Raw genomic sequence first — 24,356 nt, 5'->3', positions numbered from 1 at the left:
TGTAACATGAAAAACGTTTTTTTTATTCATCTGGTTTGTGGCTGTGGCAGTTTTTGGCAGCATGACTTGAGTATTTACCCTCAGAATAAAAAAATACAAGTGTTGGTCACAATTTTAAAGGTTTAAGAAACACAAAAATGACTACACACTCTTGGATCATGTCGTCAGCTGTTTGAATGATGATCAAATCAAAACAAATCCACTTTATTTTTGAAATACATTTATAACAACCACAGTTGACTCAGCACAGATAAAGAAAATTATTCAACAGAAAATTCAAATAAGGTAGCTGTGATGTTGAGAATATTGTTGAAATCATAAACAGATATTAAAATTCAGCTAATATATACCTACACTGTAAAAACAGAGGTAATTCAGGAATGAGTCAGGAATTCAGTGAGTCAGTGATTTAATATCATTCCTGTTGGAAGAATTCATTTTTTTAAAAAGAGAAAATGCAGTAACTTTCAGAACAAAGTGTTTAGTTTATCCATACAGGGATAGTAGAATCATATTAATGCAACTTATCAGACTCTATGGATCCATGGATCAACTCCACTTTAAAAACTTGCTCAATCTACACAGACAAAATTTATATTTTAGGTGAATCCATCCAGCCATCCATTTTCTACCACTTATCCAAGATCTGAGTCATGAAGGCAGAAGTTTCAGAAGAGAAGCCCAGAAATTCCACTCTCCAGCTCCTTCTGGTAAATCCTGAAGCATTCCCAAACCTGTTCCAGCAGGGTTTGTGTCTTCCCTGAGGCCTCCCTCTGTGGAATCATCACATTACAGTGATGGAGGGGTTTGAGCACCCTATGATCCTGACACTTCAGACTTATTAGATTAGATTCAACTTTATTATTATTGCATATGTCACAGGTCCAAGTATCTGTCTGTATAAATCTCTATTGTCTTTATATATTTATATTACTACAGGTATGTACAGCTATGAACAAGTTAAGACAATGTAAGCTGAATAAATACAGTATGCAAGAAGAATGACTGGTGTTATATACAGAATACAAATATATATTCAGTTGTGAAAGCTGATAAAAAAGAAAGAGCATTTAAAGGTACATTTGAGATAAGTTTAGTCTATGGGTCTTGTTGCTGAGTGTATGTGAGAGGGAGTGGGGCATCAAGGGGTAGAGTTCAGCAGGGAGACAGCTGTAGGGAAAAGGCTGCTCCTGAAGGTTATGATTTTGGTCCGATGGATCCTGTAGCGCCTCCCAGGGGACAGGAGGGCAAACAATCTGTGTGCTGGGTGTCAGGAATAATTTCTTATGTTTATTGCTCTTCTGAGACTGTGCTTCCTGTAGACATCCTTAGTGGCAGGAAGTGAGGTTCTAACCATGCAATGAGCAGTTTCCATCACCTTCTGCAACACCTTCCAGTCCGAGAGAGAGCAGTTCTTGTACCAGACTGTAATGCATTTGGTTCCTTGAACCCGGCTAGGTTCAGATCAAAAAAGCTTCAGGATGTCACCTCCATGTGGGCCCACCTCCTGCAGGGAGCAAAGTCAAGGTTGGCTGCACTGTGAGCTGAGTGGCATGAGAGGATAAACTATTACTGTAACCCCTTCAGGTAAAACACCATCAAGAGAAAACTTTATTTTTTCCATTGAATCCAATACATACCTTTTAATGTCAACCATTTAACTCTGTCTTATAAAATCTGTCAACACATGATTCATTGCAAAGTATGATTTCTCATATTTTGAGCAAAGTCAAAGTGGATCTGTTAACATATGAAGTTTCGGAAAGAGCTGCTTTATTCTGATTTTACATTACAATTATTAAAAACAAAAATTAAATTGTGTCTAAAGAAGATTATCCTGAAATTTGTCTTATGTTTTTCTTTACACTGAATGAGATAAAATCCCACTAAAAACAAAAAGGCTCATATAAGTGAAGTATTCACATAGCAAGCCAGCAAATTCAGCTCTTCAATGGGAAAATCAGTTCCTAAAGTTAGAATCACAATTTTCTTTATTGGTCAGTTTTATATTTGTTTTTGTTTTTTACGCAGGGGATAGATCAGCTCTCTACCAAGGCAACAAAGCAATCAGATTAAGTGGCCCCACCTGTGTGAGGCCAGTTTGGGTTTTTTTTTGCAGCTTATGCACAGAATCTCATTACAACACGAGACTGGTAACACAGAAACACCTCCACACATCCTTGATTGTGGATTTGAACAGGTCACAGTTTATTTGGGGCTAAAACTGACAGGGCAGCGTGGCACTTGCAGCCAGAAGGTTTCAGAGGACGTTTGCTGAGTGCAGCTGCAGCAGTCATGGCTGCTGGCTTCCTGATTTTAAGGTACCAAGTTAAAGTGCAAATAAACTGGTTCTATTGAAGGTTTAAGCTATATTGAATGCTTTTACCTGTAATCCAGCTCTAATGTCATTTTTTTGCTTATTTTATTACAGATTATTGCTTTTTTGGTTATTGAGTGATGTGACCCACTCTAATGTTTGGCAAAGAGGTAAGTCTAACCTGCATTTTGCTACATGTTGCATTAACCTTACAAGCTAACAAAACCATATGGTTCCTTTTATTTCCTGTAAACTTAAAGATGCATTTCATGTTAGGTTTGTACATAAAGGATGTTAAAGCCCTGGAAAAAATTGCTTAAATGCTTAAAATCAGTTTAACTTTAATTTGCCATCTGCTATCCATGTTTTTGACTGACATATGTGACAAGGTTTGAGCAAATTGAATAGCTTGAAAATGCCTTTTTTAAATTTGACTGATAATCCTGATAGGACAAAATGAACAGTTGTGGAATTTAAGATTTCAAAATGAGCACATCTAGCTAGGCCTAGGAAACTCTGCTCGCCCATGAAATTACTTTAAAGTTACAGTGAATGTAAAAAAACATAATATAAAACAACTTGAGTGAATGAATTAACTTTTTTATTCCCTTATGTGAAATGGGCAGTGGTTTTTGGTGGAATTTATCACTAATCTGACGTTCATGTCCTCACAGCATGTGTATTTTTTTTTTTTTGTCAGTCAGACTTGCTTGTAATTAAGGCTATGCATCAGTTCAGGCTTTGTGCTTTAACTTCAGTAAAACATTGATTAGTTTTCCCCACTGGCTTGATTTTAATCAAATATTTTAAAGGCTATAATTAGTAGTTTTTCATAGTGTGTTAATGAATCGGGAGGTCAATTTAGCAGCTAATCTGATGGAGGCCTGTGTTTTGTTTTGTTTTAAGTAAATTTGTATTAAATTAAAACTCAACCCTCAAATTTTATAGCAGTTCAAAGGAAAGCTTCATTCCAGATTTGAAAAGCATGTCACTTTTGTCAGATGATGATTTAAATGATTGAAAGTAATTTCCATGTGAAACGAGTTCCAATCCAATTGTGTATGCAGCCTGTAACTGATGCAAAAAGTAATGTGGTATGAATATTAAAAATTGTCTGAACAGCTAGAAATTCTGAGGCAGAGTTGGAAATTTGCTCTTAAATTGACCATCCTAAGTTGGTGTTTTGACTCTTTCCACCTACTATTTGGCTTGGCTCACCAAAAAGAGCGTTGTTTGGTGAGCCAAGCCAAATGATTCAACCCCCAGAAAAGAGCCTTAATCCCCCATATCACCAAACTTAATTAGCAGCTGAAACCTACTGCAGTTTGATTATATACAGTGAAAGATCCTGATGATGACAGATGTAAACTCATTTATTAGAATGAACCAAACATTTAAGTTTCTTAGTAATTAAACTTCTTTTAACTATTGACCTTGAGGTTCTCTAGCCATTTGCAATACAACTGGTTGCATGCACTCATTTGTTAAATGAACATTAAATTTGGAAAATTTACAGAAATTGCATAGCAGTGTTTCATGAGGTTGTTGTAATGTCTGAGCCTAATTTTATTTCAGATTAGTTTGTTTACTGGGGGAGTGTAAACTACAGTGAAACTGTTTTCTGAATGTTTACTTGAAGAAAAAAAGGTATCTGACTAAATCCGTAACAAACAAAGGAACATAATTGAGTTTAGACAACCCAATAAATTGAGATTGAACAGTAAGTGCCCTAGTTATGTCAAATGCTATGATATTGGTACATCATTCTGGAGTTTATGATTTGTATGACAAATCATTAAATGTTTCATTTCAAGTATTGGATTTACACGCAACTAATAAGGTTACCCTTAAATTGATTATATATATATTTTTATATTTATTTATTTCAAATTGGGTTAAATGTCTTGTGTATTAAGCTAAACTACATTCAAACACTATTTGGTGAAGTTTGTTTGCATTGTTTTGAAATGTATAGAATTGATTACAATTTGTCATTGATTTTAAAAATCAAAATATTATATCAGAATTGAATATTGACTTGCGTATTTGTTCTTGCAGCCGATTCTGGATATCGTAAAGCTTGGCAGGATGGAGGAAAGAAACAAGTACCTAGCTATGGACACCGTCGCCCTCTTCACTATGTCCGGACTCTGAGGCAGCCTATTGGTCACACCAGAACATGGCAAAAGCCTCAAGGTTTTATGAGGCCTCTGGGCCATGCCCAGATGCAAAGGCAAATGAGTACCCGTGGGCGACAAACGTTCCCAGCCCAAACTATAAGACAGAGAAGCTATCCAGCGCCACAAAGAAGCTATCCAGCGCCGCAGAGAAGCTATCCATTAGCTCGGCCTAAAAGCTTTCAGATCAACTTGGATATTCCTTTTCTTAACCTTGAGGATCAGAACAAAAAAACTGATTCTGTTGCTGAAGGTTATGATTATAGTAATTATAATGCTGAACCGGGGAAAAAAACTAGTGTTCAAAATGTGCAAAGTGGTTTTGAAGCTTCTCAGTTTATTGATCCTGGAAACAAAGTTCCCACAAAATACCCTTCTGTAGAAAAGACTAGTAATGAAGTTCCCATGTCCAGCATCCAACTTAACTTTACTATTCCCTTTTTAGCGACCTCTCTGAACCCTTTAAAAAGCAATGTAGGTCATGCTAAAAGCCAAACAAAGCAATTAAATAGTTTTGTACAGAACAGATACAAGGAACCAGAAAAACAAGAATTGGGTTTGACACAGACTGGTTCAAAATGGTTTGGTTTTAATCAGGTAGGCCAGGAACCAACGCAACAGCAGACGGGACTCAAATGGCCTGACTACAATCAGGTAGCCCAGGAACCAACGCAACAGCAGACGGGACTCAAATGGCCTGACTACAATCAGGTAGCCCAGGAACCAACGCAACAGCAGACGGGACTCAAATGGCCTGACTACAATCAGGTAGCCCAGGAACCAACGCAACAGCAGACTTTATTCAAATGGCCCGACTACAATCAGGTAGCGCAGGAACCAACGCAACAACAGACAGGACTCAAATGGCCTGACTACAATCAGGTAGCCCAGGAACCAACGCAACAGCAGGCTGGATCAAAATGGTCTATTTTTAATCGTGTGGACCCTGGACCTCAAACACAGCAGACTTATTTGCCTGTTTACAAAGAGCCTTCTGATAATAAACCAGTCTTTTCAAGTTGGCATTGGAGCCAGAATAAAAATCCTCAGCAGGTTGGCACTGAAACCTCCTCCAAAAGGCTGAGTTGGGGACTTCAAAAACCAGATGCAACCAAACCTGCATCTTCACCTGCTGTAAAATATATTGACAATCTGGATGTTTATGGACCACAAACAAGCTCCTCAGAAGAATATAGTAAAGAGTCATTTCTTAAGCCTGACATAATAAAACTGCATTTTCCTTCTCCTCTGCAGTTTAACAGATATTTGAGTGGAGGTTCTGATTTGAACAAGGAAAATACTGGTACTGAGCCAGTCTATCAGATTCAGGGCAATTTTAGGGTTCCTGGTACTAATTTTAAAGACTTGACAGAGTCCAGAAAGGAGGAGAGTACCCATGAAACATCTGTCCCAAATATTAAACTAGGGTTTTCTTTTCCGATTTTATCAAAACTGTCAAATATTACTCAAACTAACAGTGGCTACTTGGTGAATATTGAACCAAAAAATACTGGTTCCTTTAATAAGGAGTCAGCAAAAGCCCAATCAGAGCCACCCCAGACTGCATCAAAATGGCCCATTTTCAGTTTTGAACATGCCAAACACCAAAAACCAAAAGAGCAACCTGAAAACAAATGGCCACTTCTGAACCTCGATGCTGTTCTCCAACAAACTAAACAGCCCAGCGAGCCTGTTTACTCAAAACCTACTGATGGCAAACAAACTTCTTCATCCTGGCACGCCAGCCAGCCAGTTAACCAGCATAAAACCCTGACCGGACAGAGCTGGGGAGTTAAAAAAACTGAAACAAACAAGCCTCAGTCTCCAATCCATTCCATCTCAAAATATATCCAACTTCCTGACATTAGACGACCCTTTAGAAAAGATAAAGATCAAGCGGTCCAACCTAAACCATCTCAGCCTGCACTGGCTCAAAATTCACAATACAGTTCTTGGGTCAAACCTAGCAGCAACACCTATGCTCAAGGTCAAACTACACATTCAGGTAACAGTCCGTTTACATTTGCTTCTAAACTAGACAATTTACTTAAACCAGCCATTGTTCATGAGCAGAGTTCTAACAACCCCCAAATTGGCTTTGATCTGTCATTTGAATTTCCCAATTTGGATGCTCCCCCTGCTTCTACAAAACCCCAAAAGTGGCAAAAAGAAACGTTCCCTCATCTCTTCCAGTACAACAGTGGGCGAAAAGCATCTGAAACATTGCAAACTCCCCATTTTCTGTCAACTGGTTATCAACGTGAAAAGGAATTTTCTGGACAGGACACAGAACACAACCGGGACAGAAAAGGTAAATATGGAAAACTCTTTACTGACACTGATGGTGGGGATGGTGTTTTTGACAGGCAGAGCTCCTTTCATGCGCCGACTCATAAATACCCTGCTAAATGGAGTGGAAGAAACCCTGCAGGAATGGCTTGGAGTTTACGATCCCCCTCATGTGACTCATCTTCTAGCTCCAGTGAACAAGGATCATTCCCAAACCAGTTTAACTCCCCTTACCTGAACAAGAAACCCCAGTCAGGAGTAGGCAAATGTCCAAATAAACCTGAGAAATATGAGCAGCCCTATAACGTTCAGGTCAATTATTCTCCAAGTGCTGAGACAACTGCTGTTTCTGTTCCATCTAATTCTCTTCAACCAATTTTATCTGGGTCAATTTCACACCCCATTCCAAGTGTCTTTCATCTCAAACAATATAATGTTCGTCAAATTTAACAGCCTCTGATGTCCAAGTAATCTGCACAACCCTGGCTGCTGCTCCCAGAAGTCCTTCATATTGATGCTGTGAGATCAGAACTATCCAAAACTTCTGTAAAGTTTAAACCAAACTGTTCTCTCCGCTCCTGGAAAAAAAACTGTTTACACCATGTCTCCCTCCTGGATATAAACAAAGTTGCTCTGAAACCACTGTTATCTCCTTTCCAACAAGACCCTAATGGTATATTTTTGTTGCTCTGTCTACTTGCTGCTAGCCTTCCCAGTCTGGTTTAACAGGGAGTATTGTTTAATAGCCCTGTCTACCTCAATTTAACAATCCTGTATTTGGAATTTGGATTGCATCTAAATGGGGAAAATGGGTCTGGAGATTTCAATGGAGGATTGAGACCCCTGCCACCCCTCTTCAAGTCAAACCAATGATCCAGGATGTGCATTTTATTTGGAGACTTCTTAAATCTGCAGGCCTACAGCTTTTAATGGCTGAATGCAAAGTGGAGCAGCTGTAGTGGAACAGAGTGCAGGTGATTATTTTTACAATTCTAACAGATTTAACAATTTGTGATTACCCTCATACTTTTTTTTTGTTTGTTTTTTCTTTTACAGATTATACAGCTCAACTGAAGCAGTGAAATGGTTGCTAGTGCATTCTCTATTAAAAGTGTTCAAAACTACTGTGATTCAGTTCTTCATGGATGCTCTTGCACAACCATTTTTAGTGATTCAGTAATATTTCTGAAATGTAAAATTTTGACACTAGAGCCTAAAACATTTTCCCCACCCAAACTACTAGAAATGTCTACACATTCTGTTTTAAAGAGATAAAATAACAGATGCCCATATTTTTCAGGCTTGACTGAACACGACTAAAGGGCGAATTTGTCTAACCTGTTAAACTGTGGTCACTTGAAGGTTTAAATGTTCTGTGAGGTTTTGTTCTCCAAACCAAAAGTTAAATATCTAACAAACATTATGAAACCTAAACTGCTTTCCTTAGCCTAAAGCACCACTACATATTAATTTTCACAACTTTTTTTTTTAGTGCATTTAAAATTAGAATTATTTTGCTAGTTTAACAAATACAACTTTTACATAAAAATGCAACCTGTATAGATTTATTTTTGCTTTGGTAAAAAGCATTGTAAACACTAAATTAGACATCAATATTCTGCCAGAGTAAAAGTCTTTCGGCTGCTCCCTTCTTCAGAGGTTGCCACAGCAAGTAAATTCACACAAATGATTCCTAAATCTGCCCGAGTAAAAGGAGTTTAATAAAAGAGAAAACATAAAAACCAGGCTCTCTGGTCCATTTCTTGATCTTAACCAAATGTGGCAAGTTTTCCTTTGAAACTGTCTTATCTAACAGAAGAATAATCACTTAAGTAACGATTTGTTTGTTTTTAAATGTCTTCCTAAAAAGGTCACTTATTAGCCAAGAAACATGAGGACCTTAGTTTCTCCTTGAACATAATGTCAAACCTTTTGTAGGGCCATATTTATTTTATTTTAATGGTGTGTGGGTACATGCACACCTTTTATCTGGAAGCTGTAACTTTTCTGTTAAGTGTAATGATGAAAGGAGCAGCAGTGTGTGTGTGTTAGTGAGACATTGCTGTAAATGAATAAACTATAAGGTTTCAGGTAATTAGTTTTGTTCAAATTAAACCAAAGTGTAACATGAAGCTGTTTTCAACTTGATGTTTAAAAAAAAAAAAAATACTAAAGTTGACTGTTAAGCAACATGGGTTGAAAGGCATGGTTTAAAACGAAAAAACAAACTGTTTAAGGTAAAATAAAAAAAAAGTTTCTAATTCAGGAGCTTTCCAAGCTGCAGGAGGATCATCCCAGTTTGTTTATTCAACAAGTTGCAAAAACAAATGTATTTCTAGCATTCCTTGAAGAAATGCATATTGCCTGCCACCTTCAATCCCAGTTTTAAACTAAAATCTTATGAGAAAAGACGGTGTTATAGCGATTTTGGTTGAACCTGAATCAAGTAAATCGACCAATCTCATGCAGTCTTGTGAGATCTGTTAGTGCTCAAAGTATCATGGTAATGGTTCTCAGCTAATCACACTAAACGTATGCTCAGTCTCTGTAAAATTGAGTTTTGACTAATTGACTAAGTTTGTTAATGTCAATTAGCAGCTGTCATTGTGCATCCAGTGGTTACTTTCTGATCATTCCAGTGGTTCAGGAGATTTTCTGCTAGTAGAAAGACAGAATTGGCTTCAATAGTTAATGGGAAATTTTTAAAAATAGTTCCTGCTTAATCTGTTAGTTCTTATGTTATCACCCAGCACCTTTAGCTGTACTTTTACATATAAAACACTTCTTCACTCAGTTGACCCCTTTGGTCTCAGTCAAGGTTATTCTACAGGTCAGGTCAGTGTATTCAGAGCGTAATGATGCTGTTTACATCTTACATTCTGACCTAAACACATCCACAAGACAGTAAATATTAACATGTGATATTGTAACAAGGAATGGACAACAAAACTATATATGTATATATATATATATATATATATATCTTTGAAAGTTTTGGTTAAACACAAACCATCAAACCATTACTCTGTAAAAGACTGTTACACATAATTCCATTCTGAATGGAACAATATAATTCCAGGTACGGCTCAGCCCAGCATTTCTTGGTTGACCCCTGCAATGTGAACTTGTCCATGTTGGACTTAATAGTTCCTGTAATGAGTCTTGTTTGAGTGTTCACTGAACTTATATGGCCTCGGGCTCTTCCTGCATTGCAACCAGGAGGTCAAATTTAAACCCAACCCTGGTAATAAAGCCTCCCACGTTCACCTTAAATTGCAGCGTGGATTCATCACCTTCATTTTCTCACTGATCGCTGCAGATGACCGAAAAGCTTTTTATCAATACGGCGATAAACAGCTTACTTTCCTAACGTTATTTTAGATTATTGTAACAATAAAAATGGAATTACCAGCAGCCAACAATGGTGTTCACTTGGCTGCGTACAGATCTAACCTCCCATTGTCAGCACTTAATGGTAAGGCAACTTCTGAAGGGTTTGACGAGTCTCGGTTTTCTCAGTGCTACGATGATCGCAGCAGTGTAGCGTCCCATGCATCTGGTGCTCTGACCGGCTATGAGACTATGGATGCACCGCCACACTATGACTTCTACGCCAACACTCAGGTGTTGGGCCGGCGAAGACGCTCCAGACCATCTCTGTACCAGCTGCATGCCAACCCTGAGGTGAGGAATCTCTGGCGTTTATCAGCTCTAATAGTTGTTAGCATATAAATGATCAAAGGTAAGGAAAATAACTTAAAATATATATAATTTTTACATGGCTTAGATGAAAAATTATATTATTTAACTATTATTTCTGCTAATTTTATTTAACGTTACTTATGTTCCACATAACGATTAGCTTTCCTTAATTTCATTATTCAAATAACAATGCTATTTAAAACAGATTTTAAGAAGAAAGGTATATATTTATTCTTTCTTTACAAAGATGCTATGATGAAGAGCAAATTTCCAACATTTTCAGACAAAGTATTATTATATCATTTTCTGTTGTTACTTCAATTTCAAACACATTACACTTACTATTTTTACCATTTTAAAAAAGTATTAAATATGCTTAATATCTCTGCTGACACTTTACTGCCATGTTAAACTTATTTGAAAGAACTGTGATTATGTTTAATTTACGTAATTTAGAAATGTGGCTGGTTTTGAAGGTTTTAAGGCAAATTTGTTGATGCCTGTATAGTTGTTTGTTGTGGTTTTCTCTTTTTTTGTACCTTAAGACCATATGATTGATGCAACACAATTTAATTTGACCAGGATGACTCCAGTCCTCCCCTGTATGAGCCAAGAACTGGACAGATGGAAGGAGACACTTCTGAAGAAGAGGAGGACGACCAAACTGAACTTTCATCTGAACCCACTCGTTTTGGCTGGATACAGGGTGTTATGGTAGGTACAGTAGGATTTGCCCAACATATACATACGTACACAAATACATGAAGAGACATGTTAATAAACCTAATGTACAGTGCACCAATACAATAAAAAAATGTTACTATGTTACTTCATGTACGGTCCAAAAACATGCATGTTAAGTTAATTGGTAACTCTAAATTGGCCATAGTTGTGAGTGAGAGCATGAATGGTTATTTGTCTCGTTCGTCACTATTTGCCCCAGTTATGGACTGATGATCTGTCCAGGTTGTACTCCGCTTCTTGCACAATGACCACTGGAGATGGGCACCAGCTCCCCAGCTTCCCAGAAAGGAAAAAGCGGGTGAAGGAAATAGATGAATGGAAACTGTTGTAAAAATGAACTCTGCCCCAATAAAATCAATAAAAGGTTACTATCTTACCTTGGTTTCCTTCCACAGACCAAAATTGCACGTAAGGTTAATTGGTAACTCAAAATTGTCAAAATCATAAAGGAAAAAGCAAGGAAAGAAAATGGATGGATGGTTACTAAGTATGTCAATATTTCATGGTATTTAGTGTCTAATCGTGTTAAAATGGCCAGTCAAAACAATACAGATTTTACAGCTCAGGTTCTATAAAGATTATTATGGTTTCATGATGTCAAAATGTTTTATACTCAAACAGAATGTACCCAACTTTTTACAGTGGCTTTGACATTTACTTGGTACCAATAACAATTGTTTACAAGAAACCATTTGACACCTTTTTCTGGTATGAGGTGGGATACACAATAAAACCGTGTGTGTTACTCAGTAACTTCAAATTACAGTGTTTTCCAGTTTATATGTCTTCAGTTGTTGTATTATCTTATTGTAAAGCAACTTCAAAAGGCCACAGTTGGAATTTGTTTGCTTTACTATTTCTGCTTTTCTGAGTAAGTAACATAAACTTTTGTCACTGAATACTGAAACGAGTGAAATGTCTTAAGCACCAACCATGGCTTCAGTAACCTGAAGCCATGGTTGAACAGGACCACTTTGTGTCCAACAATTCACACTGAATTTGGAGAGGTATCAAGGCCATTACCAACTACAAAGGCAGCATACCATTGACCAACCATGATGCTGTGCTCCAAGACTCTCTGAGCACATTATTTGCCAATTAGCAGTGCAACAGCTTCAATCAGTGCATCAATCAAGCAGGTGTCCACCATGGTCCTGCACTAGGTGAGATAGTTTGTGAAGTTTGCTGATGATACCATCATCCTGGAATTAATTTCTGACAGCAATGATTGCCACTACAGAGAAGAGGTCCAGCATCTGATCAGCTGGTGCTCTGAAAGTGACCTGGTGCTGAATACCACCAAGACCAAAGAGATCATTTTGGATTTTTGAAGCTCAAGGTGAACAATAACCATACCTCTGTACATAAATAAACAGGAGGTGGAGAGGGTCAGTGATATCAAGTTCCTAGGTCTCCATGGACCATCAGCACCTCCCAATTGGGGAAGAAGACACAGAAGAGACTTTTCTTTCTGCAGAGGCTTAGAAAGGCGAAGCTCCCCTCACAGCTTCTCATCAGCTTCTACAGGAGTACTTTGTTACTGCAACACTGTCTGGTTCTCCAGCTGCTCTTCAGAAAACAGAAGAGGTTTGGCCCACATGGTGAAGAACACACAGTAGATTATTGGTGCACAGCTTCCCAGCCAGCATCATTACCAGATACCCCACCCATACGGGAAACAGACTGTTTGTCCTTCCTCCATCAGTGAAAAGTTTCCAGACTTTAAAATCCCAAACCAGCAGATTGTGGAACAGCTTTTTCCCAAGAGCTGTTGCCTCCTTCACCCCCCATGCCCCATGATGGCTTTTGTGTTGTTTCTGAAGGTTGTGAGTTGCCGCTCAAGTTTACAAGTTTAGTTGTATTTGGACAATGACAATAAAGTCTTTTAATCTTTAATCTTAGTCTATGTGGAATTTTTTACAGATTTTCCTTTCCCTCTTATCAGCTGTATCAAAATCAAAGAGTCAGAATGACAAAAGGTGAACAGTAACACCATCTAGGCCCCATGGCTGACAAAGATTTAAAGCACGGGCCATCCAGTGTTGTGATTTTTACATTTTTATTCAATTCTGTTTTTTTTATTTAATAATGTTTAGTTAACAAATGGTATAGCTCACTTAAGTGGTGTCACTTAAGAAACAACACTACTGGCAACTCAAAGAATAAATTTGGAAAATGTGTTGTCTTGTTTATGATCACTGCTAGACTAAATCTGTTTGACTGAACTTTCCAATTTGTTGTCTTATTTAGGAAGACAAATTAAGAACTAGAAAAGTGAAATCTCTTTATAGATTCCTATTTCTTATCACCAAGTACATTTATTTTTAAAGACTATGCAAAGAATTTAAAACAAAATTCCAACCTTGACCTTTTTGACGTCTCGTTAAACTCTGCACCTTCAGGCAGTCAGAACAAATTTGCGGATCACTGAACTGGTAACACTGCAGGCTTTTCTGACATTCAGTGGGGATTTTTTAAACTAAGTTTATGTAAAATACTTGGGTTTTACTTTACTCAAAGTGTTTCTTATTCACAGACACCAGTTTTCAGATTATTGATGTCCCTTGACATGCCATGATAAGATTTTATTTGTCCGTAGATTCGCTGCATGTTAAACATCTGGGGAGTGATCTTGTACCTGAGGCTGCCTTGGATCACAGCTCAGGCTGGTATCGGTACGTTAAACTTTACTTCACTCGAGTCACTTTTAAGTGTTTCTTTAGCTATAGATGACGTAGCGGAATACAACAATCATTTTTGTGGAAACTCTGAGTGATGTGGGTGAGATAAGAATAAGTCTTAGTGCCTCTTCCAGTTTTTTGTACTTACAAAAAATGTGGTGTACTTCATTTTTTATGCAAAAGTTCCAATATATCAATAATAAAATGACCATGGAAACATCAGTCAGTGCATCACATTTAGGCGTTGATTAAATGTCAGTATTTTAAAAGTCAAGTTTAACCACAAAAGTTTTTATTTAAGGACATATTTTCATTTTATCATACAGTTAATTCAATATATTTATATGCTAAGAATTCTAATCTTAAGTAAAAATCTTTCACAGTTTTTTAATTTACTCAGACAATTTTCAGCATAAGATATAGTTTTTCACATTATGTTTGGATTTGCTGAATGCCTATCAAACAGTTAAAATTAGATTTAATTTGGTAGCCCCTTTGTGCATCAGAGTGCCTCAGCCTTACCCTTTTAGTGGCACAAATCTGTATTCATTTACAATAATAGTCTGTGTAATCCATGTAAGTTATGTCTAGCATTAATGGGTAGCGTCCTTCGCCTTACTTCTGCCTTTATGTCTGACAATCTTTTGCTTCACAAACGTTGTCATTGCTCTTGCACTTGGCAGTAATGCCAGAGAACAGCCTTACCTTATTTAAAAGCATCTCCAACTCACATTTAATAAGATTCCTCTTTTTCCCACATGTAGGCATGATTTTTAATCGTGCAGAGAAGAGAATCACACATGCAAGGCAAATTTGCATCTGTGAGAATGTTTAAATGGAGGCATGTCAGAAGAGGAATCATTTGTGCTCAGTCCCACATTGATCGAGATGTACAAAGAAAATGTCCTTGAATTTATGCATATGAGCAGTTTCATACATCTAAATGTTTCAGTAGAAAATCCATGCAAATCTTTGTGCTTGAGATCCCTGGTTTTTATGACAACCAAGGACTCTTTGGCATTAATCTGATTCATTATCTCCTATACTGACAGCGAGGCAGATAAATCCCACATTATTATCTGCTCATTTTGACACAGAGACACAGGGAGAGACACTCTAAGATCTTCTTAAGTTAGTGAGTTAAATGTTTGATAAACCTCACTGGTTTCTCTCTCTCTGGCAGGTTTGACTTGGGCTATTGTCCTGCTGTCTTCTTGTATAACTGGGATCACTGGACTGTCGACCTCAGCCATAGCCACCAATGGCAAAGTCAAAGGAGGTTTGTCCTCTATGTCACTAAAGCAACAACCTATCTAGTCCTTTCTTTTTTTACTTTTCAGTGCTCAGTCTGATTCTTCTCCTTGTAATCTTAGGTGGGACCTACTTTCTGATTAGTCGCAGCCTCGGCCCAGAGCTGGGTGGTTCCATCGGTCTGATTTTTGCCTTTGCCAACGCTGTAGCTGTGGCCATGCACACTGTGGGCTTTTCTGAGACTGTCACTGACCTCATGAGAGTAAGAAGCATGAAATCTGTCATGTCTGTGCAAATCAGCTTTTACAGTTATAACAGACAGTGAACAGAAGCTCTTTAAATATCCTAATAAACTTCCTCCTTAGGAAAATGGAGCTGTCATGGTGGACCGAACCAATGACATCCGCATCATCGGTATCATCACTGTCACGTTTCTGCTGGGTATCTCAATGGCTGGCATGGCGTGGGAGTCAAAGGTGGGACTGATATGAGACTTTCTTGTATTTATGATTAGTTGGAACTTTAAATGGGCACCTATTCTCTATTAGCATAAAAACAGTGTGCTCTAGTCAAACAGGCCTTTCAAAACTGGAACGTCATCTTTTCATTAACGGGCATATACAAGCCATTCTTCTCAGAAAATATCACTCCATATCTTTACAGTACAGCTTATTGTTTCTTCCACAGGCCCAGATTCTGTTCTTCCTGGTCATCATGGTGTCTTTTGCCAGTTACATTGTTGGAACCATCATGCCAGCTTCACAAGAGAAACAAGCCAAAGGTTTCTTTAGCTACCAAGGTGACTGATTCATGTTTTACATGAAGTGAAGTTCATTGCTGACTAATTACTTGACATCTCTCGACAGATTAAGCAACTTTGATGATTATTTGGTGGAATTTTGTTCAAATGATGATTAATTTTCAAGTCATGGCAGCTAATGAGACTGTACTTGCCACAGTTCTCCATTAAACTTGACTATTTCACCTCTGACAGCGAGTATCTTTGCAACCAATTTTGTGCCTGACTGGCGTGGGCCCGAGGGCAGCTTTTTTGGCATGTTCTCCATCTTTTTCCCATCTGCTACTGGCATCCTGGCAGGAGCCAACATCTCTGGAGATCTGAAGGTATGTTTGTTTATTTTTCTTTGCTTATTTTCTTATTCCAGCCGTGTACAGGTTCACATTTGTCTATGTGCTGTATGAAATCATACATTGTTAATACTGTGGTTGATAACTTAGAAAGTTAACAGTGGTGTACTTTAAGAAGTGTGATGTTTATGTTCTTAATGTCCCAGAATCCAGCAGTGGCTATACCTCGAGGGACACTAATGGCGATATTCTGGACTACAGTGTCCTACCTGATCATTACTGCAACCATTGGTAAAACTCAGGCCACTTTCCAAAACATGCATATAAACAGCTTTTTTTAGTAATGGATATGCAAAGTATCCCTATGGTCATGTGGAATTAAATATTTTATGACAATATTTTGATTAACTAGATGGATACCAAGTAAAGATTTGAGTTAGAAGTTCAAACTCTTATTATTCCTTTGCAAGTAGTAACAAAGTGACTGTGCTTCCTAACAAACTTATAACTTGCATTACTTCTATTGTGTTTATTTTGTTTACATATTCACTAATGAATATAATTAAAAGATGTACATCTTTCCGTTTCCTCCTCCTGAAGGGTCCTGTGTTGTTCGGGATGCATCTGGCTTGATAAATGACACCCTGACCTCATCCATCGACTCCTGCGTTGGTGTATCCTGTCAGTACGGATGGGACTTTACACCATGTATCACTAATAACACCTGCAAGTTCGGCATCAGTAACTACTATCAGGTCAATACGAACTCAAACACACAAGGCACAACAATTACAACTCTTCTTTTTAATGTAAAGTCTTGTTGAATGTTTATATCATTAAACAAACTAGAAGGAAAAACTGATTGTATCCTTAAATTATATAAAACTAGAGGCAGTATTTACACCCAGCAGTGTAAATGCTGAGTGGTTAATTTAATTTAGGTAAATAATGTTAAATCTTTTGAAAACTGTTAATCTTACAAAATCCCAAATCATCTAAACATTTTGGTATATGAGTGGCTAAAATAGCACATAGTATGCAGAAGTAGTTAGAATGCAAAGAACATACAAAAATATAAACAATAGTGGGAATGTTACTTGGTTTCACACTGAATGCTGATTCAGCATTCACACATTAAGATGAGAGACAAAAAGGAAATGTGGAAAGGAAGAGGTGCATTTTGACGAGCACTGAAAGTTTTACTAGCATAAAACCTGTGTGTGTTTTTATTTACATTAGACTGTCACATTGACATGTTGCAGGAAAGTATCAATAAAGCAGTGTAGGATCTTTCTGTGCCCCGGTGAGAGAGCTGAGGCTAATGAGTAAAAACCTCTCTGTGACAGGCGATGAGCATGGTGTCAGCCTTCTCCCCGCTCATCACTGCTGGTATTTTTGGAGCAACTCTGTCTTCTGCTTTGGCCTGCCTGGTGTCGGCTCCTAAAGTCTTTCAGGTACAAACACACACTCAAACAGCTGAGAGGAGATATGGTGTCATCCTTACAGTCAAGAAAAGATGGACACAGTTTCCTGACTTTTTATATGTTTGTTTCTGCCGTCACTTCTTCCTCTCAGTGTCTCTGTAAGGACCATCTCTACCCTCTTATTGGCTTCTTTGGCAAAGGTTATGGCAAAAACAATGAACCGCTCCGAAGCTACCTTCTGACATACATCATAGCTGCCTGCTTCATCATCATTGGTGAGTATTTAAAGAGATGCTGATCTCTCACTAAATGTATATAAACCCAAATGGAAAAAACATTTAAATGAGATTACAGACTGAGATTACAGATCTTTTCTTTGTAGACCAGAAATTTACAGTTATTTACAGTTATTCTTCCTAATAATCTCCTAAATTTATAAAGGTAATATTTTTGTTACAGATCCTTCCTGAAATGTTTAAATTAGAACATGAGCATGGCTGCTTGCCTAAGATATGAATGTAAAACATTATTTTCTCGTGTTTTTCCTCCTGCCAGCCGAGCTGAACACTATCGCACCCATCATCTCCAACTTCTACCTGTGCTCCTACGCTCTGATCAACTTCAGCTGCTTCCATGCCTCCATCACCAACTCACCAGGTAGATCATACAGACTTTATACACTTACTTTTAACAAACAGAGAGATGCTGTAAATGCACGACCGGGTAAATGGATAAAAAGATCGATGTATGAGAAACATAAATATTTTATGCACCCCAAAATGTTGCAGAGAAGTGCTTGCAGACAGTTTTGATGTTTGTTGACTGCTGCATCTTAAATATTAATTCTATTAAATCAATACAAAACAGCTTGTGTCCCATGCAAAAAAAATGGATGTAGACACCCTGTCTTTGCAGTTAATCCATCAGTGTGCTAGTGGCCATTTAAAAAATAACTCCATTTAATTTATACAATATGTCTTAAATACATTAGTTTAATCAGTATTGAACTATCACTATTGTTGATTATGATTATTATGATGAACCACCAGGGGGCAGTATTATCACTTTAACTGCTGGTTGACCCTCAGATGATCTGTTATCACTTACAATCAAGAGAAAATATGAATGTGGATTAAAAATTACCAATCAAAGCTATCATCAAGAATTTAAGATATAGCTGTTCAATAATCTGGCTTCCACATGTTAATGCTACTGAGAAATATTGTTTGGAAATGACTTGTAAGCATAATACTTTTACTAAAAATGTGGAATCTTTTTTGAGCACATTTGTTTTCACAAATGCATTTTTTTCTTTATTATGATGCAGTTTTTTTCTATAAAGTGATACAATATCTTGTGGCTAAGCTAATTAATAAATTAGCTAATTACATAGCTTCAAATGAAATGTAAACAATATGCAGACTTTCAGGGAGTCTGTGACTTTGTTGCGTAGGAACTGGAAAGACCTCAGATTAAATGTCAACATGTAAATATTCATGAAATGCCTGAAGACTCATCAGACACTTCTCATACATTCATCTTTAGTCATGATGTGATTTAATTCCTCCCGGCTCTTATTTATTAAAGTTTGTGACTTTTCATTTCCTTCAATGTTTTTCTTTTCTCCTTTGTTATAAATCATGCACACTTATTCACACTGAATATTAGTATTATTAAGCAGGACTTATTGATCTTGTGACAACACAAAAAATCATTTTCCTGCGAAAAATTTCCTTTGTGTGCAGGTTGGCGTCCGTCGTTCAGGTTCTACAGTAAATGGCTCTCCCTGCTGTGTGCCGTGTGTTGTGTGGTGATCATGTTCCTGCTGACTTGGTGGGCAGCTCTTATCGCCATTGGTGTTGTTCTGTTCTTCTTGGGGTACACACTCTACAAAAAGCCAGGTAACATCAAACACAAACATGTCATTAGAAGTGCAGTTGCAGAGACACGCTGCTGCTTCACTCACTGCCTTTCCTGTCTTTAGACGTGAACTGGGGCTCATCGGTGCAGGCAAGCTCCTACAACCTGGCTTTGAATCAGTGTGTCGGCCTGAACCTTGTGGAGGACCATGTCAAAAACTACAGGTCAGTCAGAAGTAATACAAAAAAGTCACTGCTGCTATTTGTGAAACAGATTCACTATATCAAAGGACAACCATCCAGCTGGTAATGGAAGAGTTTGTTTTTTGCCATTCAGGTTCAGATTGTTGTATTTTCCTCATATCAGAAGCAAGCTGAGAAACTGGGAACCCAAATGAAAAATAATGAACTCAGCTCTGAATTAAACATCTCCGTATCTGTCTGTGAATGTTTCAGACCCCAGTGTTTGGTGCTGACGGGACCTCCCAGCAGCCGTCCGGCTCTCGTGGATCTCGTCAACTGTTTTACAAAAAATCTCAGCCTCATGATGTGTGGAAATGTGGTCACTGTGCGTGCAGCTTTTAAAAAAACAGCAAGACATTTTAATATCTTCAGTGTTTCACCTGTAAGACTGTAACACTTTGCCATTTTCCCCTGTGTTTCTCAGGCCGACTCATCTCCATCAGTTGTAGAAAAGGCGAGCAGCAACAGTCACGTCTTCTGGTTGAACCAAAGGAAGATCAAGTCGTTCTACAGAGGAGTGGTGGCTGAAGAGCTCCGATCTGGGGTTAACATGTTGCTACAGGTTAGAGCTTCAGCCCACTTTACTATGTCATTATAACCTTTGTTTGTCAGTTATATATAACTTCAGCTAACACTGAGTTCAGTCTGAAGAGAGCCAAACTTACAGGTTTATGAGCTGAAAACATAGAGATCATAAACGTTGATCTCGGTGGTTTTATTCCTAATGGAATTAACAACCATGATGGCTAGTGCTGTGTTGACAGAAGCTAATCAGTATAAAGGTGAACTACTGACTTTTCTATCGTTTCTGGTCTTCTTATATTGTTGCTGACTGTTCACCAGGGGGCAGGTTTGGGTCGGATCAAACCTAATGTTCTGCTGATGGGCTTCAAGAAAGCCTGGCGCAGCGATCCTCCTCTGGCTGCACACAACTACATAGAAATCCTGCAGTGAGTACATGACAAACTAATACGTTATTTAGTTTGTGACCATTAACTGCAACACATGTTGAAAAAGATTGATTACATTTCCAGAAAAAACTGTTATTAAGAACCTTTTTCGTATCAACTTATTTCATTTGCTCCATTTGTTCCATTTGTGTGTCAGTGATGCATTTGACCTGCAGTACGGCGTGTGCATCGTAAGGCTGAAAGAGGGGTTAGATGTCTCTAATCCATCTCAATCACATGGTGAGTGTTCATTGATTTTAAACAGAACACACTGTCTAAATGAATGTAACGCCACCATTAAGCTCTTGACTGGTGCAGCTGCTCCTGTGTTTTCATGTCAGTGGGTTGGGGAAACCGCAGCCCACTTTCATCCATCATCATTTTAGTGACCAAATGCGATTAAATTTAGATTCATCTGTTTTTATTTCAGTTAATGAAGGTTTTGATGGGGGACGGGACAGTATAAGCACCATCTCTACCCCTTCACGCATTCAAACAAGCGTCACAAGTATGTACAGCATGCATTTGTTTTATGTAAATCTCTATGGTTTTTTGTGAATATCTTATTTATTATGTAATTATTTGTTTGCAGCTTCTGTCACTATTGAACCTGAGCCTCAGCCCAGTACCATTTTCCAGAAAAAACAGGAAAAGAAGACTATTGATGTGTACTGGCTGTCAGATGATGGAGGTGTGATTATATTTCCATCACTTCATGTCTTCATTTATTAATAATGGTATTAAATCTGAAGTTAGTCGTCACACAATTGTTTAATTTTTTATAGTTTGTTTCATACATTTTTGGCAGTCAACCTACTTCCACATACTTTGTACTATTATAATCATTCATATATCAAAACATTCAGCTCAGTCTGGAATAGTGTGATATAACTTTTAATATTTGTAACTTTTATACTTTTTGAATTATTTCACTATATTTTGAAAACATTTCCCCGTAGAAATGCACTGAGATCAGTTTTGCTTTTAGATGGAATATTGGTCTATTTAGCTTTTAGCTTTTGTTGTACTAAATTTAGCTTTTGATTGCTGTTTTTCTCATTTTAATTTAGCTAATTTTACCTTTTAGCTACTGTTTGGCAAATTGTTGTTCTGTTTTGCTTGTTTTAAAGTTAACAACTCAGTTCCAGCTTCTTCAGCAGATCTCAGCAGTCATTCAGCATTCACTTTTCCTTAGTTTTAAAAGTTTTCTTGTCGGTTTCTGTGTGTTTTTAGGTCTGACGCTGCTGCTGCCGTACCTGCTGACCCGCAGGAAGCGCTGGGCCAGGTGTAAGGTCCGAGTGTTTGTGGGAGGAGAAACGGACAAAAAGGAAGCACAGAAGGAGGAGTGAGTGAAGGATTACATAATTAAAGTTTCATAACCTTTCATTTAAAAACAGATATAACAAAAAAACTGAGATAGTCATTTTGATGTGACACACAATAATCCACGATCATGTTTATTTATTTTTTATTTACAGGCTTTTATAATGAATATTACCCATTTTATTCATGCCTACTGTTATTTACTCAAGTTAACCAGAAGCTAGTTGTAAATTCTTGTGTATTGTTGCATTTTAATTTTAATTTAGTCAATACATAAAACACCAAATAATTACAAACTCCTAAAAACTTTATTTTACATTATCCAGTTCTCTCTCAATAACTTTCTAATTAATTTCAGTCTTAAAATGAAAACGGTGACCTATAGTGCTCCATAGAGTTGCACTGAACATCAGAGTTGGGATTTCTTTTTTTAAGAAGCAATAAATGTTAAATAATTATTTATTCTGTTTGTTTATTACTTTTGTTTAAGACAAAACGTGACTTTAAGCAATAGGAGAGCCCATTTGTTGCGATTTAGACACTTCTTTTTCTGTTTTCCAAACATAATAATCTGTTTTTCCTAAAACTTTATTTCACAGCTCCACGTTTCTGTTTTCCTTTCAGGGTTTTGTCACTCATCAAGAAGTTCCGTCTTGGTTTTCATGATGTTGAGGTGCTTCCTGACATCTACCAGACTCCTCAGTCTGTGAAGTAAGACAGACGGAGATTACTGTTTCACAAACCTGGAAAAAAATCATTATTGACATCAAAACTAAAATGTGCATATTAATAAATAATATTGATATGTAATAGGAGTTGACGGAAATCAAGTTCAACCTGAAAAATTAACAAATATCTGTGAGGAAAAACCAAACCTGTAGGTTGGTTAGTGATGCAGAAATGAAACTACTATAAATGAAATCGTCTTGTTGCTTGTCTTGTTTTGCTCCAGCGTCCATCACTTTGAAAGCATGATCAGACGCTTCAAGCTGGATTCAAACCCCAAACAGGAGTCGGACTCTGAGCCTCCGAGGCAGCAGAATGCACCCTGGATGATCACTGAGCAGGATTTAGAGAGAAACATGGCCAAGGTCTGACACAAGCTGAGCATTTATCTGATCCTTGTGTCCCCTCCCGTTCTGCTCTGAGTTTAACACTTTGTGTTGGCTTCAGTCTCTCCGTCAGATCCGTCTGAATGAGGTTCTGCAGGATTACTCCAGAGATGCTGCTCTTATCGTCATGTGAGTGCAACGTTTCTTCTCTTTGCTGCTTCTTCCTTGGAAAGAAAGAGGCTGTTCGAAGCTGAAAACAAACGTTGTTTCTGTCGCCGTGTCTCCTGACAGCACCATGCCAGTGGGGAGGAGAGGAGTGTGTCCCAGTTCTCTGTACCTGGCCTGGCTCGACATCTTGTCTCGGGACCTTAGACCTCCAGTGCTGATGGTCCGAGGAAACCAGGAAAGCGTTCTAACGTTCTACTGCCAATAAAAGCTTTCTATGAGTTTGTTGTTAATATATTGAAGCAAATCTGACTTTGTAGTGGTCTAAATGCCCGCACACACTAAAAACTGCTGGGGTTTTTTGATAATTCAGTTGTTGAGTTAAAGCTTTTGGGTCATAGTTTGAGTTGGTGTATTTTATGGAGTATTTTCTTTGGATTATATTTACAAATTAAAGGAATGAAAAGAGCTATGACAGTTGAAATTAAAGATATTTGCTGAAAAAATTGCTCCCCTCAAACTCACTTTGTTTTAATTTCAAATACATTTCTTTTTAATTGTTTTAACCTGGTTTGTAGGTTATTAAGGATTGACTTACTATGATACTATTATAAAAAAAGAGATTACACTGAGGAGACTAGAATGAGCCAAAACAGTCAAATTAAAAAGAAAAAGTTTAAACCAAAGTGTGCTTCTACTGTAATGATTAATTTCCATCCTGATTCTGTACAGTGAAACGTTGTAAGACGTTTTTTGTTTTTTGTATATGTAGGTCTTTTTAGATGTGCTGATTATAACTGTATATTTATTATAACTGTATATTTTCTGACGATGCAGAATGAACATAAAGATGATTTTGGGTCAGATGTATGAGGTCACATGTCTTTCCTAATTCAGTAAAATGCACATTTTGTTCAAATCTGCTGGATTTGCTTTTATGAATTCTATATGTTTTTAATTAAATGATATGATTGACTCATTTGTGAAGGCTTCAGCTTCTTAAGCAGCTTCAACTAACAGCTTTCATCACAGAACAAGTTTTCTAGTTTACTGGTGTACAGGAAACAGTAAATTTAAAAACAAAAGTGTA

The 24,356-nt window shown here is 37.5% G+C and overlaps 2 protein-coding genes across 2 annotated transcripts; both read left to right on the top strand.

Annotated features, from left to right (window-relative positions):
• Nucleotides 1–2,127: 2,127 nt before the first annotated feature.
• On the top strand, nt 2,128–7,907 carry LOC108243482. Its single transcript, XM_017428940.3, has 4 exons — nt 2,128–2,321; nt 2,432–2,487; nt 4,376–7,757; nt 7,840–7,907. The coding sequence occupies exons 1-3, from the start codon at nt 2,296–2,298 to the stop codon at nt 7,231–7,233; spliced, it is 2,940 nt and encodes a 979-aa protein (XP_017284429.1). The 5' UTR covers nt 2,128–2,295; the 3' UTR covers nt 7,234–7,757; nt 7,840–7,907.
• A 2,275-nt stretch (nt 7,908–10,182) lies between these two features.
• Nucleotides 10,183–24,175, top strand: slc12a3 (solute carrier family 12 member 3). The gene is made up of 26 exons (XM_017428939.3): nt 10,183–10,467; nt 11,068–11,199; nt 13,829–13,904; nt 15,094–15,189; nt 15,284–15,423; nt 15,527–15,637; nt 15,849–15,960; nt 16,156–16,286; nt 16,457–16,541; nt 16,851–17,005; nt 17,597–17,704; nt 17,826–17,949; nt 18,230–18,331; nt 19,420–19,575; nt 19,659–19,758; nt 19,990–20,101; nt 20,201–20,338; nt 20,620–20,726; nt 20,884–20,966; nt 21,157–21,234; nt 21,319–21,417; nt 21,960–22,071; nt 22,674–22,760; nt 23,002–23,140; nt 23,223–23,290; nt 23,393–24,175. The coding sequence occupies exons 1-26, from the start codon at nt 10,183–10,185 to the stop codon at nt 23,532–23,534; spliced, it is 3,078 nt and encodes a 1,025-aa protein (XP_017284428.1). The 3' UTR covers nt 23,535–24,175.
• Nucleotides 24,176–24,356: the final 181 nt, after the last annotated feature.

Source organism: Kryptolebias marmoratus, linkage group LG11, assembly GCF_001649575.2.
Source record: "Kryptolebias marmoratus isolate JLee-2015 linkage group LG11, ASM164957v2, whole genome shotgun sequence".
NCBI lineage: Eukaryota > Metazoa > Chordata > Actinopteri > Cyprinodontiformes > Rivulidae > Kryptolebias > Kryptolebias marmoratus.
Note: the sequence above shows the minus strand (reverse complement) of the source record. Positions and strands in the feature narration are given on the sequence as shown.

Excerpts from the sequence above, each read along its gene's own strand:
- LOC108243482 (XM_017428940.3), top strand. The coding sequence starts at position 2,296 with ATGGCTGCTGGCTTCCTGATTTTAAG. Across the intron at positions 2,322-2,431 it reads GCTGGCTTCCTGATTTTAAG|ATTATTGCTTTTTTGGTTAT; the intron begins GTACCAAGTTAA and ends ATTTTATTACAG. Across the intron at positions 2,488-4,375 it reads CTCTAATGTTTGGCAAAGAG|CCGATTCTGGATATCGTAAA; the intron begins GTAAGTCTAACC and ends TTGTTCTTGCAG.
- slc12a3 (XM_017428939.3), top strand. The coding sequence starts at position 10,183 with ATGGAATTACCAGCAGCCAACAATGGTGTTCACTTGGCTGCGTACAGA. Across the intron at positions 21,418-21,959 it reads CTGGCTGTCAGATGATGGAG|GTCTGACGCTGCTGCTGCCG; the intron begins GTGTGATTATAT and ends GTGTGTTTTTAG. Across the intron at positions 23,141-23,222 it reads TAGAGAGAAACATGGCCAAG|TCTCTCCGTCAGATCCGTCT; the intron begins GTCTGACACAAG and ends TGTTGGCTTCAG.